This window comes from Catharus ustulatus, chromosome 4, assembly GCF_009819885.2.
Source record: "Catharus ustulatus isolate bCatUst1 chromosome 4, bCatUst1.pri.v2, whole genome shotgun sequence".
In the NCBI taxonomy this organism is placed as follows: domain Eukaryota; kingdom Metazoa; phylum Chordata; class Aves; order Passeriformes; family Turdidae; genus Catharus; species Catharus ustulatus.
In genome coordinates, this window is record NC_046224.1 from 54442269 (window position 1) to 54459445 (window position 17177).

General features: G+C 42.7%; 1 protein-coding gene across 2 annotated transcripts in view; it reads left to right on the forward strand.

The window, feature by feature from the left end:
• SLC38A1 (solute carrier family 38 member 1) overlaps window positions 1–16955 on the forward strand; it is a 42032-nt gene extending 25077 nt beyond the window's left edge. Inside the window, exons 8-17 of one of the 2 annotated variants that reach the window (XR_004417641.2) lie at window positions 248–330; window positions 1244–1302; window positions 2020–2139; window positions 4310–4389; window positions 5551–5651; window positions 8793–8911; window positions 9466–9607; window positions 9714–9811; window positions 10826–11013; window positions 14125–16955. Coding sequence is in view for 1 of the 2 variants with exons in the window: in XM_033057274.2 (XP_032913165.1) it covers window positions 248–330; window positions 1244–1302; window positions 2020–2139; window positions 4310–4389; window positions 5551–5651; window positions 8793–8911; window positions 9466–9607; window positions 9714–9811; window positions 10826–10927 (904 nt within the window). In the remaining variant the exon portion in view is untranslated. Of the gene's footprint in view, window positions 1–247; window positions 331–1243; window positions 1303–2019; window positions 2140–4309; window positions 4390–5550; window positions 5652–8792; window positions 8912–9465; window positions 9608–9713; window positions 9812–10825 lie in introns of both variants that reach the window. The other variant, XM_033057274.2, reaches the window with a different exon arrangement.
• The last annotated feature ends 222 nt before the right edge of the window (window positions 16956–17177 follow it).

The following is a 17177-nucleotide window of genomic DNA, read 5'->3' on the forward strand; positions in this document are numbered from 1 at the left end:
GATCTCCATGGTAAGGCAATACTTTGGTGACCCTGGAAATCTGCCCTACCTGAGTCAGAGCTGTGCCATGGATACTTAATGAGTCTACAAAGCCAGGATGTAGTCCCTTCTCTCCTTTTGTAGGAGCTTGTAGGGTAAGGAGACCAAAGATAGTTCCCTAAGTATAGCAAAGAGGATGACTGAGTAAGGAAAACCAGAAAATGTTTGAGATGTGCTCATGGTATGTTTTTTTTAATGTTTTATACAGGGAATGGTACGTCGATGGGCGGTTTCTTGTTGTCACAGTGACATTTTGTATAATCCTCCCTTTATGTCTTCTGAAGAACTTAGGTAAGATGAAAATGTTATCATGAGTATCAAAAAGTAACCTAGACATCATGCCACTCATGGCCAAACTGACAATTCAACTATAATAAGGAAAATATGCTCTCATTGTTTTCTAAGCAGCCTCCCTGATCCAGAAATAATCTGTGTTCTGAGCATTTTGAAACAAGTAAGCCTAAATTATCACAGTGATTGAGCTCAGTATAAACCGGCTTTATCCATACAATTGTGGAAATTGATTTTTAAAATTAGTTAAGAGGGTCTTCATTTCATAAGGTAATTTAGTTTTACATGCGGTCCATAAAAACAAGCTCACAAATTGTGAGATTACAAAAAATGTTACTTTTCTATCAGCATCAACATTTTTACTGGTGAGGTTAATTGGAAGTATTGGACTTTGAAGTAAGATATGTACAAAGAATTGCATTTTCAGATGTGTTTGAATCCACACCTACTGAGATGCCAGTAGGTACACAGTATATTTTTTTAAAACCATGCTGGTAACAACATTTGGCACCAAAGTCCATTTGGGATCTTCCTTTTGTGACAAAAACCGAAACCCAGCTGACTCGACTCAGGGAACCTGGGTCACATTCAGATTGTAAGTGCAGAGTTTCAGGTTTTTTTCAATTATTACAGCCTCTTTTAAAAGTAAAGGTAGTTAAACTGTGCTAAAGGTGACCCTGAGGAAGTCACAACGGGTCAGAGCAAAGCTCAGGCTTGCCCAAAAACTAGGAGACTTGAAAGATTTCGGGAGACTCCCACACCAGCAGGACATGTTTGTGTCTTGCCCAGACATATTAATACATATTAAATGTTTAATAAATTTGAACTTCTTGTGAAGAAGCAAAATGTGGTAAAAACCAAGAAAAGAGTAATACAATTATTCTTTATGAGACTTCCTCTTAATTTCTTTCAGGATACCTTGGGTATACCAGTGGATTTTCATTAAGCTGCATGGTATTTTTCCTGGTAGTGGTAAGTTCAGCTTACTTTCTTTGTTGGATGAGTCACTTGGAATCATAGAATTATTGAGGCTGGAAAATTCCTTTAAGACCATCAAGTCCAGCTATCAGTCCAACACCTTGTTCACCATTAACCTATGTCCTCAAGTGAAACATTCATTTGTGTGTTTTTTGAACACGTCTGTGGATAGTGACTGCACCAACTCCCTGGGCAGTCTTTCCAATGCTTGACAACCATTTCTATGAAAGAAAAATTCCTAATGTCCAGTTTGAACACCCCCTGGTGCAACTTAAGGTAATTTCCTCTTGTCCTGTCACTTGTTACCTGGAAGAAGAGGCTGAGTTCCGCCTGGCTACAGCCTCCTATCAAGCAGTTCTAGAGAGTGATAAGGTCTCTGCTCAGCCTCTTTATCTCCAGGCTAAGCATCTCCAGCTTCCTCAGCAGCTCCTCTTATGACTCACTCTAGGCCCTTTACCAGCTCTGCTGCCCTTCTCTGGATATGCTCCAGCACCCCAATGTCCTTCTTGTAATGAGGGGCCCAGAACTGGACACAGCACTTGAGGGAAAGCCTCACCAGTGCTGAGTACAGAGAAATGATAACTTCCCTAGTCCTGCTGGCCACCCTATTGCTGATAAAGGCCAGGACGCCCACAATTACACTGATATTTTAATTTTAATTTACTTTTTATTATTATTTTAGCAATTAGCTATCTTTTGCTCTTATTCTAGGTTATTTACAAGAAGTTTCAAATTCCCTGTGATGGACAAGGGCTAAATGCAACATTATCTATCCTATCAAATAGCTCAGAACATATGTGTAAGCCAAAGTATGTTATCTTTAATTCCAAGGTATGTTTATTTTTATAATACTTACTTTTAATTCACAAAATCTATGCACCTACACCCCATGTTCTTACTCTGATCGGCACCACAAAGGGCCTGATTCTCCGTGGTTCCACTTGTGATCCAGTGGCAAATGCACAGCGGGTCTCCTTGCCCAGAGATGCCATGGTGGATGTGCCTCCTTGCAGCCTTGTCCTGCCCTGGTAGTAGATATGCTAAGGCTATGAGCCCAAGCTACCACTGGACAATAACTGCTTTCTTTAGGAGGTTTTTCCTTTCCACTGCTGCTTCCTATCCATGCTGCACCTGTGCCTTTAGGCTGTTGCTCAGTAGAGGCTGAGTAGACCATGCCTGCATCCAAAGCCCATAATCTCTGTCCTTCTGCACACAAACCACTTCTTTCTAACAGGGCTCATGTTTCTGTAGCCATGCAGTGAATGGATAGCGAAAAGGTTGAAAGATAATCCAGCAGAAATTTGGTTGCCTTTCAGCTGGATGCTTCCCTCCATCACTACGCAGCTGCTGAAAAAGTTGGTCTAAGAGAATGTGAGAGGGCAGCTGTCTGTAACTGCAGGAGCAGGAGGATGGCTTCTGTCAGCTGTGCTGGGATGCAGTGAAACAGCACTTTATCCATTCGGCCATGGTCCTCAGGGCCTTAGTTGCATTCATAGGGAATGCACATTTATAGCACAGGTGTGCAAAAAGTGTATTTTCTTAAAATTTAACCCGCCAGCTTCAGTTGAAGAAACCAATGGAAAAACTTAACTTTGGTTGGAGGTACCATCACCCCAGATCCGGCATGATGGACCAGGAATTAGTTAACTTGTTGTGCCATGGCAGCTTAGGTGTAGGTATATTTCAGAAAGCATTGAAGGATAGTCTTCTTCTGCAGTGAGTGTCAGCATTTGCCTCAGAGCCAATGGAGGCCCCTTGGAAGGTTTGGTCCACCTGAATTAGGCACACTGAAGCTGAACTCCAGAGGTTTCCCTGCAGGGCCAACAATTGCCAGTCATTTTAGCAACTTCAGTGTGTGAGAGGAGAGACAGGACAGTTTCACAGAACAGGAGGATATTTGAGGTTGGCAGAGACCTGGAAATCACCTCGTCGAACCCCTGTGCTGAGGCAGGGCCACCCAGCACTGTGTCCAGGAAACTTCTGAATATCCCTACAGATGGAGACACCACAGCAGTACTGTGCTCTGAGTGAGGGACAGGTGGCAAAGGCCTGGGCAAGGAAGGACCTCCAGAGAGCAACAAGTGCATTTACTGAATCTGTCAGCTTGGGGTGCACCATAGGATGTCTTGTGTGGGAAGGGGATGACTGTGACCAGCACAAGCAGATCTCAGAGGGTAGGACAGAGCTGCATGTAGAATGGACTCATGCTGTCCTTAGAGGAGGACCTATAATTTCCTGTGACCTCTGCTCATCCCTGTTCCCTCAGGAGAATGGAAGTGCCTGAGCACTGATGCCATTTTTGAAGTTTGGCTGAGGACTGAAACTCACTCGAGTTCTTAGTGGAGAAGGAGCTGAGGTCCCACTTGGAGGCCTCCTGCATTTTCTGGTGACATAATGGTCTTTCTCTTTCCCCAAGAAAAAGCATGCTTCCTCCACAGCCCTCCTAGTCCTTTTGTTGGCCTGGGAAATTAAGGGATTCAGTTTGGTACCTTGAAATATCCATTTATTTGTAAGTTCTGCATTCCTGTTCTCTTTTCTTACAGTCTGGATACGGGCTTCCTCTTCAGGACTTCAGCCTTAGCACCATGGGTGCACACCCCTCTCCATGCCAAGGCAGGGTAGCGTAGCGGTGACGCACCATACGTCCCTTTTACCTGTGACACTGTGCTAGCAGTGCTGGCAGTAGCTGGGCAGGCAAACCCATCCCAGTGGGCAAAGCCAGCAGCAGTGTGGCATCCAGCTCTGTGCTCTGTGAGCACAGTGAGTGCTGCGCTCACACCACCAATGCAGACTTTGTCCTCCTGCTGAAAGCGCGTTGTTTTCCACATTTCATTAAATACATGCTAATTGACAGGTCTTCTGCCTTCTCAGAAAGGCTCTCAATGTTCAGTTGAAGAGTCCAGTGAGGTGGGAGCTGAGGTAGTTGAACATGGAACATTTCTTCACACCACCGGGAGAAATATTTCTTCTTAACTTATTTTCTGGAATTCTCTCTGAACAGACCGTGTATGCTTTGCCTACCATTGCTTTTGCGTTTGTGTGCCACCCATCAGTCCTCCCGATTTACAGCGAACTTAAAGAGTAAGCCTTTCTTTTTTCTTTTTTTTTTTAATAGTTTATTGTTTTGAACCATTTTACACGGAAAATGTTAGCACAGAGGTGCACTGAATCATTTGTACCACTCAGAGGTGTGCTTTAGTAACACTCAACAAGCGTCAGCTAGGAAATCTAGCCTCCCAGGCATGCTGTGCCCCTGGGGCAGGGCCAGGGAGGTGGAGAATAATGCAATACTTGGGAGTTTTCCCTAGAAGTACACAGCAGCCTGGAGGGAGCCAAGTTCTGGAGGTTGATATTTGGCATAGGAAAGGCGTGTGTTCTGCTAACAGCATTTGTTCCACAGAATTAGTGCACTAAAAATCTGTTGCACTACCAGGAAAATTTAAGTGCTTTCAGTCTTACTGATATTAAAAGACCTTTGTTGGAACTGCTGTCTCACTGACACCTCCATCTGGCATAGGCTGTGGGGAGCTGGACAAGCCAGCTCCCTGCTGTGACACTGCTGACAGCCCTGGGCAGCTACAGTGGGGTCCTGGGCCGTGGGGAAGCCCAGGGGAGAGGTCAGGGTCAGTCAGACCCATGACTGCCCTCAGCCCTCAGACACTTGCTGGGTGCTTTAAATTTAAAGTGACTTGAGCAGGTTCCCAGGTACCTATTAGGGCATCCTTGTGTGGATTTAAAAGTCTCAGTTTAGGTACTGGAGTGTGAATATTTCAGAATAAATATCTAAAGATTAAATGTTTACACTTAACCGATTTTACAGGTCAGCATAAATCCAGTATTTTCTATCTGTGGGGACACAAATATTTCTCTCCAGTTATTCTTGGAATTTTTTTCTCTTTGTATAATTTTATGCTTCCTTCATTTTGACCTTTTAATTTAATTACCAAAGTGTTTCAGGGTCATCCTCTCTCCACACGGTTTCATTGTTTAGGCAGGCGCAGACATGGAACAGACCCACAGGTCACAGCCACTATTTTTTCACTTCAGTCCCAAGTAGGGTCCTTTTCCCAAGTCCTTTTCTTCCTTGTGCAGCTGTCATTGAGTTTCTGTTTTAGATGAAAATGCATTCATGAGTCTCTCTAGAATTACTATGCTTATGCAAACACCTAATACATTTTGAAACAGCTATGGAAAAATCCAGCCCAACCATTCTTATGTGTTCTTTTCTTGTTCTTTCTCCAGCCGTTCACAGAAAAAAATGCAGTTGGTTTCAAATATCTCATTTTTTGCCATGTTTCTGATGTACTTTATGACTGCCATATTTGGCTATTTGACTTTCTACGGTAAGTATGCAGTTCTTTACTGATCAGAGAAGAAAGAGGATTCATGTAAAATCAATAGTATATCCTAGCTGGGAAGTCCCATCACTTATATTAAAATACTTCTCCAAATAATTTTCCTTAAAGTTCTCATATTGAAGGTATAAATCCTTTCCTTCTTTTCCCTTGTGGATGAAAAGCACAAGTGAAAGTATTATTTGCAAAAGGCATTTTCAAAATATGAAGGAGAGATTGTTTTACAGAATTGAGGATTAGCTGGGCCCCACTAAGATTTTGTTCCAAGGTCCTCACCTGAATGATGTGTGCATTGGTAATGGCTGAAGCATGCATATTTGCAAAAATTGAGACAGATTTGAGAGCAGGTCCTAGGAAATGAGTAACCAATCTGCCTTCACAGCTTTTTCACTTTCTTAGTAACGCTTTCATCATGTAGACAACAGCCCAAATGTTTTCCCTGTGTCCCAAGAGCTGACCTCTTTAGGTCTCGATTAAACAAACTGGCAGTGAAGGTGGGGAAGCTTTGAGCATTGTCCTGGCTCAGCCACCAAAGGATGGTTATCTCAGTGTGTGGGACTCCCACCATCTCTTTCCATACATATCAATTCAGTTGGCAAATAAATTATGTTGTATCGCTAAAGGATACAACATGTATGCCCTAAAGGTACAACTGTTAAGTAAAGTAGGATAAAATATGAATGTTGCCCAGGAACCCCGGGGAATGTTGCCCATGGAACTCTCATGTTCCAGTATCACGAGAATAGTGTCTTTTTCCGTGGACTGTTAAGGAGTTACAAGACAGGTGACAAAGCTGATGTTTGCCTTTTACCTCAGAGTCACCCATCAGTCTTCACCACTCTATTCCAAGTGGCATTTTTGTTACAACCTACTCATTCATTATACGGTCCCTTGTAAGCCACCAAATGTAAGAAAAAAAAACATAAGTAAATATGAAATGTGGCTTTTTTTTTTCCAAAGATGTACCTATCTCATATTTGCTTTCTCAGACTCTCATTCTGATTATGAGGCCTTGAGTATACATGTGTTGAAGTAACTTGAGGTCATCTGTTCTAATTTTCCCAATAAACCCACAAATAGGCTGCAAGTGACAACAGCATCAGCCGTTCTCATCCAGCTGCTCCCATCTAAAACATTTTCGTAGAGATGCATCAAATTAGCAGCCCCAGGGAGCAAGTGGGTGTAAATCAGCATGGACCCCTTCGCTTTGGCAGGGAGGAGATTCTGATGTGATTGCCCCAGGGATCTGAGGAGGCAGATCTGTGGCGCTCCTCTCTGGGAATCTCCCACATCCCTCAAGGACGAGGGTCTGGAGTCCATGGAGGAGGTAGGGGCTGCGTCCTTCTGGCCCTCCTGAGGGGGAATGGCGGAGGAATCCCTGGGGTGTCTTGTGTGCCTCTCCCCACATTAGGCATCCCTGCTCTCCAGCATTGAGAGCCCACAGGTGGAAGCTGTGAGAGCTCTGCTGGGGCTTCTGCAGTGTCAGTGCAGTACAGGCTGCAAAAAAGACACTGAGGGAATATAGAATCCCTCCATAAAATTCATTCCTTCTTCCCCTTGAGACTGAAAAGATTTTACCTTTCATATGTTCACTTACAGTGTTCTAACCCTCTTCTCTACCCTTACCTGGGTAAGAACAGTATTTTTATTGTGACCATTTCTTCTTTACACCAATAGTACTTGTCTTTTTGCTGTGTTCTCAAAAGTGTTGCAGTGATGACTATATTTACATTGCAGAATTACAGAAAAGAGGTGTTTTTCTTCCCCTAAAAGGTCACAGTGTGGTTGGGCTCTGTGGTGTATCTAGCTGAAAGGAAAACAGACCTTCAACTGTAAGCCTTGCCCTTCACTTCCTACCTGGCTGCAGCCCGTGAGCGGTACAGAAGTTGCAGTCTGTGCTTGCAGGAGCAGAGTAAGCTCTGTGTTGCAGAAGCTGTGCATGTGCCCGGCTTGAAAGCCCCACTCCTGATCTGCAGGGAGGTGGGAGAGCATTTTCTTTCTCCTGGTGGGGATTCAGGCACTGCCTAGGTGGTGTTGGCCTGCAGTCTCTACCCAGAAGGGCGCCCTGGAGGGAGTGTAGGCATTTTGCCACAGGACAGATCCCTCTGCCTCCAGGAATACATGAGGTTTTACCAAGTGCCAAAGATGGTAAATTAGACGTGGCCACTGAGTTCCCTTTAAGAGCTGTTACGTTTTACCAGCAGCTTTCTAAGATTAGCAGGCAGAAACGAAACATGGGTGTAAAAAGGAGCAGCAACTGAGTTTGGTGGCATGCTTAACAGCCACTCCTTTAGATTATTGCTCCTGGATATTTAAAAATTACAGAGCAAACATGCAGGTCCCTCAGCAACTTGGTTTTCCTGCTGGTTAGTACACGCAGACCTTCTCTGCACTATTTATCACTGCTTCAAGGAAACATTTTGGCAGGAGGTGGTATTAAAATATTGCCAGCACCTCCCCGTTAAGCACCCCATGTGATTTGTCTTGGCTGCTGGGGCTGCTGGCCAGCGTGGAGCTGAGCTGCAGGCTCTGCTGGCAGCCCTCAGAGGAGCTGCTGAAGGATTTGAGTGCAAATGTCAGAGCGTCCTGCTGAGAGTTGACCCAAGATAGGTTTTGTTCTCAGTTGAGAACAGGGGCACTGCTTTTTGCTGGAAGTTTATTTGCTGTTTAGACTAATTTAGCTCAAGACCTTGCAGTTTATATTAAGTTCAGCCATTGCAGTGCATGTGTTTATTTTTACATCATTTGAAATTTTTTTAAAAAGTCCACAGAACCAATTAAAAATAGTTGATTTCACTTCACCTATCTTTGTATATATGTATATATGTAAGCAAGCTTTCATGTATGTCTCACTGTTGTCTTTTCTACAGTGAAAATTACCTTAGTCTTAGGCATGCACTGTCATGAATTAAGATGCATTCCTAAATCAGACCTCCAAAGGATTAATCTGGAATAATGGGATCATTGGGATTTTGTTCAAAGCGCTGTTTTAACTCAAGGATATTTCATTCCATACTCTTTTGTTTACAGATAAATCACTTGTTGTTCAAGAAGGCTGTTGTTAAGCAATGATTTTTGTGAACTAATTGCCTTTTTGCCAGAACACTTACCTTAGTGTCTTTCCCATAGAGAATGTGCAGTCAGATCTGCTTCACAAATACCATAGCAAAGACGACATCCTCATCCTGACCGTGCGCTTGGCTGTGATCGTGGCGGTGATACTCACCGTGCCGGTGCTGTTTTTCACTGTAAGTAAAAAGGTCTGCATGGTTTGGAACTTGGTAACCGCTGTACACAGCAACTTCCTTCAAACCACAGTCCAGTGGTGGCTGAGACTACAAAAAGAGCTTGAGCTTGGATTAGTCTTTTCTCATGCCAGACTCGCACTGACTTCTGGAGAAGCTGTCTATGCAGTAAATAAATAAATAAATAAATAAACCACTTTTGGTCTTAAACCTATTTTAAATTGAATCTACAAGGGTCCTCTTTTACATCACATCACTTTACTGGAGCAGGCTCAGATGTGAAGTTCCTTTTTTAAGTGCAGAAAGACTCAAAATGGCATGTTAAAAAGAGAGAAATACCCTACTGCACATGCACATGTACCTACAGTTCTGAAATAATAAATTAATTTTACGGAGTATTTCAAAGGATATTATTTCAGACAACCCAAAATTTCTGACAGATCTATGCAGCACTTCTCACATGAAGAACCAGTTAAAATAAACATGGGAAGCTTTGAATTGGTTCATAGGCTGTTCTTTACAGAAAACTTCCTCTCTCTCTCTCTCTCTCTCTACAGGTGCGTTCATCATTATTCGAGATGGCCAGAAAAACAAAATTTGACCTATGCCGTCATGTTTTGGTTACTTTGGTTCTTTTGGTTATCATCAACCTGTTAGTAATTTTTATCCCATCCATGAAGGATATTTTTGGAGTTGTAGGTAGAGTATCCTGGTTTTGTACTACTAATAAACCAGTTGCTAATCAGCAACACAATAACTAGCTGTTGCTGACAATTAACAAAACTCATTCATTTGAATTTTGCAGGGGTCACTTCTGCCAATATGCTGATTTTCATTCTTCCTTCGTCGTTGTATTTAAAAATTACGCAGCAGGATGGATCAAAGTTGACTCAGAGGATTTGGGTATGCATTCCATTCCCACCAATGCAACACTTCCATCCCATAATTTTCTTTAATGTGTTAGGTGCAAAGCAGACCTAATCTGAATATATATGTGAGCTCCTTTACATTACATTCCCTCTGTGCTTCAGTCAGCTGGCAGCTGTGCTCGCCCTTCTCCTTTGCTTAGCCTGGGAGTCCCCTGGTGGAGGGGCCATGCCATGCATCTTGTGTTTTGAGGAGGCCCTTCCCTGTGGGATTAGGTACTTCCCTGGCTGGCAAGCAGCAGCAGCTGTCAGCAGGGTGCAGGAAGCCCTCCAGCCCACTTCAGCAAGCCTTTCAGCACAGCAAGCTCTCTCTGCTTCTGTGTGATGATCCAGAAAGCATGCAAAGTGCTCCATTTGCAGTATTCCTCATGGCTTTAATGGACCTGAGTCACACTTAGGGTGGTTCCACATGAAGCAGCCAGCTGAAGTGCTATGTTAGTTGTTTGGCATGCATGAGCAGATAGGAATGGACCTTGGAAAGATTTCCTGTGAGCCCCAGAGAGTGCTGCAGCTGAAAAGAAGCAGAACTCCTGTGCCTTCCCAGTCTAACAGGACATGCACTGGAAGCACTGTACAGTCAGACCTCTTCTGAGCAGACAGGTAGAAAACATGTTTCACTTTGGCTGCATCCTCATCCCATGACAAAAAGGCTGAACTCTGATGAACACATATCTGATGGCAAGAATACACTGATTTCTGTGAGGCTTTGGAAAGAGCAGAGCTGATCAGTCCTAAAAAGAGATTCACTTAATCCTCTTTAGGGATGATTAGTGCTTAAGAAGTGAATTGAAAGGAGGAAAAAAAATTAGTTTGGTGTTCAGCAAGTAATTATTAATGACACTAATCTGTTTAATTATCTGTGCTAGCTCACTTTAGCTGATAACTTTGACACATCACCTTGTACATCTCCTTATGAGAAGTTAACATACTTGAATTAATTGTCTTTTATTTTTATTTGTTAATCTTCTCTCCTTTTTTTTTTTTGTTACAGGCTTCTCTTTTCTTGTCACTGGGGGTCTTGTTTTCCCTAGTGAGCATTCCCTTGGTCATCTATGACTGGGTACAATCAGGAGGCAGTGGTGAAGGCCACTGAAGTTCACCTTCTTCTCAAAAGAAGATACCCCTGTTTGCTACACACCAAAATCGCAACCATCCGTTCTGTTGTCTATTCCACCTTTTGTGAGTTTACTCAAATCAAATCCAAATAACGATTATCCAGTACTGAGAATACTGTCATGGGAGTATTTTCTCACAGAAAACAGACCCTTTCTTCCAGCAGGCATATCACTCTCTGATCAGCAAAAAGTCTGTGTTAATTGTCCATGAGATTATATAGAGCATTGCTCATAGAAATTCATCACAATTAGTTTCCCCTCTTCCACCCATGAATTGCATTGTTCCATTATTATCCTTAGCCCTCCAGCCACAAGCTGTGCTCCTTTAGGGCAGCAGTGCCTGTTGCTATCAATTCCTATTGGAGTGTTGTCCATTCACATCCTTCCCCCCGCTTTTAGCCAAAACTCTGCTCTCTAATTGTATGCATCTGGTTTGTTGGTTTGTTTGTTTGTTCTGTTGCTGTTTCAGGCACCATTTGCCTCACTGGGTTAAGTGTAGCATTCTGGATACAGGCATGCAAAGCACCACGAGAGCATAGCTGAGCGCTGTATAAGTGTAGGTCCTAAATCTGGTGCTTCTCTGATGTTTTGGGGGGTAAACTAACCCCAGGGCTTGGCCCATTCATGGCTTTGGGGAACAGATTGTGTGTGTCTGTGTGTGTGTCTTTGTGATGTGGAGCAGGGAGCAGGAGAAAGAGCCACCAACGCCAGCCACTATTCCTCTGGCACACTTCAGCTGGAGGTTGACCAGAACTTGACCCCAAACCATGAATAGTTGAGTCTGAAGAGAAGCAGACATTTGGAGATTTCCATAAGAAGTCTGCATTTTCTTCAGCATTAAACTGTTTAGTAATGCCCCATTGCTCTCAGAAAAAAAAAAAAACAAGCTCCAGTTTTATCAAAACCTACGCATTTAATCATACCTCATGCCTTTTCCATACCTTGTAGGGACTGGTTCCTCTCTTGTGTCTTACCCTCCTCCCACTGAAGTCAGTGGGGTCTTTGACAACAGTGGGAGCAGGATTTGACTCACTCTGCCAAACTACTAGATTTTTTAATGGAAAATGAAATCTGCAACATTTCTTTAAATGAACAGAAATAATTTTATATTTGAAGATTTCATTTACATTTTTCATTAGCTCTCCATAACAATTAGAAGATATTGAATTACTACTAGCAGAAACATTGTAACTTGCAGCAGTTGTCCACAGAATAAGCATTTGCCTAATGCCTTATAGCTGGTGTAGAGAACCACTTGTAGAGAATCAAAAGCACCTAAGCAGGTGATGACTCACCATCCTGAGTAGACATCTTCTGTTAGTACACTGCCAGCAGCGTAAACGTGTTCACTTTGTGCCATTCACCACACGAGCTAAAAAGTGTCTCAGAATATGAACATGGCTCCCACAGAATGATGGCTAAAGGAACCCCCACTTCATGCCCAAGGGCTGTGATGCCCTTGGTATGCTGGAGCCATACCTGTCAGTATGCAGTGCCCCTCTTGTTCTCAGTAGCTGGTTCATTGAAAACTCCCTTTGCAACTGTGAAAGCAGACCGTCATCAGCTGCGAGGAACCTGTCATTGCAACTCGCTCTTCTTTAAGTTAGGGACAGAGTATTTGGGGTCTTGGGATTTCTGTGAGCTACTGAATTGCCTCAGTTGCCGTTGCCTTGTCCTACATGGCTTGAAGCCACTGAGAGTTGAGACCACAGAACACATCTCGGGACCCTAAAAGTTGGTTTCTAAAGATAACATCCAGAGAGGTTAGTTTGGGGCCCTCTTAGGAATATGGGTATTGAGATGCTGATTGTTCATGCTGCAGAAACTAAGCCCAGACTTCCAGATCTATACCTTAGCATAGGCAGTGAGGTGCTTGCTTCTGACGATACTTCAGTGTGACCCAGAAATAAGGCAGAGTGGATTCCACAGGCTGCCCAAGTACCTGCCGTAGCCCAGTAGCAAGAACAAAACTGGAAACCTTCTCCCAGCAAGGTCTCTGGCTCATCATCCTTCTCCCAAGCACCTCCTAGCCCAGCCTTTAACACACAACCACTGAGCTACCTGGGACCCCTGCACTAAGGTCCCTCGTAATTTCCTGTGGCTGGTCTCAGACCTTTGCCTGTGATGGTGCAGATCACAGTTCTCTCTGCGCTGTCCCCTTATGGAACTGATCCCTGCCCTTATTCACAGATAAGTCCATACCATAGCTTTCAAGACCAGGTGTTAGGCAAGTTCTGGGGAGTCCGTGCTTTGTTCTTATCTCTGTGCACCTCATTCCAGGCATCTTTTCAGCTTGGAATGTAAATCTGTGGTTTTCGTTTTGGTGGCCATTGCAGCAGAAGCCCAGCATCTCACTCCATTCTCTGACTCAGCTTGCTGAGGTTGCATTTCAAGTTTTGAGGTCCGTTCTAATCTCTCTGGATCATATCCTAAAAACCTAAGTCAGACCTGAGAATGCTGTACAGTGTTATCCTCAAGATGCTACTGGGCTCTCCTACTTTCCTCCCCCTTTATCTTTCTTCTACTACTGATTAATGAGCAGCACAGCTCTGTGCATTGGGGGGTTGTGAGAGATGAGATCCTGGGAATGATTTTCAAGTATCCAGGTATGAGCCAGAGGTCTGATCTGCTGCAGCAAGAGTTCCAGCCAGGTCACACATGTGACATCTCCCTCCTCCTTCCTTCTTCCCCCAAATAGTCTGTAGTCTGCTGTTTGAAATATGAACCATTGAGTTTTGGCACCCAACTTCCTTCGACTTGAAGGGCTGTTGGGTCACTGATTGTTCATCTTCCTAAATCTCCTCCATCACTATTACTCTCTCTCTCTCTCCTCTTTGTTATTCTGCCTTCTCCTTTTCCCCAGTTTATTTGGAGTTTTACTGAATAAATAGGGAGAATGAGCTGAGTGTGCATAGAAGTGAAATTACCCAAGGTACTGAACCACCAAAGCATGTCTTATATACTGAAAAATAGATACCCAAAATATTAAGTCTTTAAACAGACTCTGTTTCTGGGTCTCTTAAAAAAAATAAAAAAAAAAAATTAAAAAAGAGGGAATTTTGCTTAGACTGATTTACTGGCATCATATTTATAGATATTTATGGAAAGGAATCATGTGTTTATTGATGTCTGTGGTAATGAACGTGAAATAACGTGCTTTTTGTTTTCTCATCAGGTTTATACATTCTTAACAGAATGCAATAGACCCTGCTGTAACTGTCAACATCAGTGATGGATGACAATATTTGTATGAGGTTATCTGTAAAATGTACTGCTGTTATTCAGTTCATTTGGAATAGTGAAACTGTAGCCACGATTGTATGAGTCCCACATATTAGTTAGGATTTTAAGAGCACAGTGAAATGCTGTAGAAGTTTCTCTGTTGTAAAATTAATAGGATCCAGAATACCATATCTACTTAGTAGGTGATAGCATGCTTTCTTTTCATAGAGAGTTTATCACTATTGTGAGCACTGCAAGTGTCATCGACTGGACGCAAAATTGCTCCTAATAACTGCAACAAAAAACTTTAAAATTCTTATGTGTGTAGTAACAACAATCGAGTGGTGAGGGACAAGGAAGTACTAATTAGAAGCAGGGATTAATAATAAGATTGTAAGAGTTAATCCTACACTTAAAAGACAGCCTTGCTGCCTCTCCTAGTCCACAGCACATTGCAAAGAAAATAGTTGCAGGCTTAAAGCAGCCGTAATACAGCTGCCCTTCTCTGTCCAATGGAAAACATGTCTAGGTAGTAAAACACAGTAAATTGTTATTTGGGAACAGTATCTCGGGGCAGTGACCTCTCTGGGTGATGCTTGCTCCTGGTCAGAGGGCCAATGCCAAATCTGTGCACCAGCACAGACCTTTTGTAGTGCTGACACGGACCAAGCGGTGCCTGGCACATGTGCAAGCCTAGGGCACAACAGCTGGTGTCATCCTGCGAGGTCAGGGATGGGGATGTTCATCCACTCCGAGGGCTGCTCTTCTGAGCCACATATGAACCCAAAGCCTGTGCTCCACCTGTAATAGGTCACACATGCAAGTGTGGGTTGAATGATGTGTGGGTTTTGTCTGTACATCTGCCTTACAATGCATAAGCGCAACACAGCTCTCTGATATTGAGTATTAAACAGTAACAATTAATGGTATGTCTAGCTTATCTTTAAATTTATATATTTCTTTGCTCAAACCTTACATTAAGGCTAAAGAGCATCTTGGTCAAAACAAAACTTTTCGTGTGGTGGTGTCCCACCTCCAGTCCTAGTGCCCCACCCCAGTGCCTGTAGGAGAAAGGCACCACAGAATGTACTCAGCTCCATCAGCAGCTCCATGAGATGGCTTTATCAGCTGGCGCCACGGTGCTCTCATAAACAAATCCCCAGAGCCCTTGGCGTCAGAAAATCCTTATTTCCTATAACGTACAGCGAAGAATGTTTTATTTGTATCTAATGTAAGGATTTCTGTAACAAACTGTGAAAAAAAAAAGATAATGAATTAATAAAAGGTACAGGGCTGGAAAGTCTAGAATTCACAAATTGTACACATACCTAGGTTTCTGAAGACAAATCTATGCAGTTGTGTTGTATTGTAGGAAATTTCATTTTTATGTACATATATATTGTAAATAAATAGGATGCTGTATATTTTTGCAGTTGTTTATCCCCTATGAATAGAAGTGTCAAGATAGGCTCTGCATATTAAGAATAATTTTAATAGATATACAAATACTTTAGCTTCATAGCAAAATGTATATCCTTTTCTTTCTCCCAAGAGTTCACAAGTTAAATCCTAAACTTGAAATTATAATTACATCCCTAAAGTAAAAAATAAAAGGTACAGTTAAATTGCTAGGATTAATTGCAGTACATAACTCTGTGTTTTCTCAACAGCAAGTCTGCCAGTCTTCCTGTTGGGTAAAATACTTCCCTTGTTCCAGGGCCCCTTTGGTACCCAGATACTGCTTACCTCCTCAGCTGAGGTTAGTTGGTAGTAAAGTGCTGAAAAGGCTTTATAGAAGAAACCATGGCAAACTGCAGCCAGCAATTTGACCTAGCATTATGCCACGTTGTATCCAGGCATGTATTTACCCAACTAGTACAAACAGAAGTCAGGGCAGAGCTTCTGCTTTTCCATTTTCAGCCATCAGAAATGCAAGTTCATAAAAAAAAAAAGTATGACAAGCCAGGGGTCTGCAGCAACCAGAGCAATTGGTGCCATTTCCAGCCCCCTCCCTTTCTGCAGAGTTCTGTGGCTGCTCTGCCTCAGACCCTGCTGCTCTCATGCAACCAAAACACTGGCACCTGAGGCTGCCAAGAGCTTCCCTGGCCAGGGACTGCTTGCATACCCCACCCTGTGAACAGGCAGAGGTTGTTGGATAGCTGTGTGTCCCAGGGTGAGGGTAAGGGAGGGGAGGGCTGGGTATGTCCTGAGAGTGCATCCATCAGAGGCCTTGCATAGATTTTCTGACTAGTAAAGCATGGAAATGTTTTTTCAGGACTGCTGAAAAATGGAGGTTAAGAAATGCATCTTAAAAAAATTGTGAGTTTTTTCCCATGTTTACTTTATGGGCTTGGATGAAAATGAAACTTGAAATAACATTTGCTTTTATCATGAGCACAAATTTGAGGGGAGAAAAATCTATATACAGTCAGTTCTACAGAGCTTTTCAAATTAATACCAGTGTATGTTTTGTTTCCAATGTTATAGCCAACAAAATATAAACAGTAAAGGTATTTTTCCACTAGACTTGAACTTTACATTGTTTATAGAAACCTGTTTTTAGTGTCCCAACATATGCTAAGGCTCACACAGATCCAGTATAAATAATGTTGTTTGAATGATGTATGCTTGATACAAGCTCATCTCTAATAGATTGTTGAAGTGAGTCATCAGTAATATTTTGCTCCTGTTAACATCACCTGTTAACTTTGTGCTGCTCATATCTAAATAAACGACACAGTTTTTCAGTTTCTATGTGTAAATAAAATGTATCAAGTTCTATGATCTCTCTGTTACCTCTTAGTTTTTAAACATTAAAATTGTGATCTAATTTAATGCTGGGGCCATACTCATTCTTCCAAAGGGATGACGATGTATCATTTTAATGGCTTGAACAGCAAATGCTCTCTTGCTCTTTACCTGAGTATTTTCACTGAATTCAGGGCATGCAGCTCTTGCAAAGCCAACTACATTAGATTTGGTGCAGTATATAGAGCAAAGCATCAA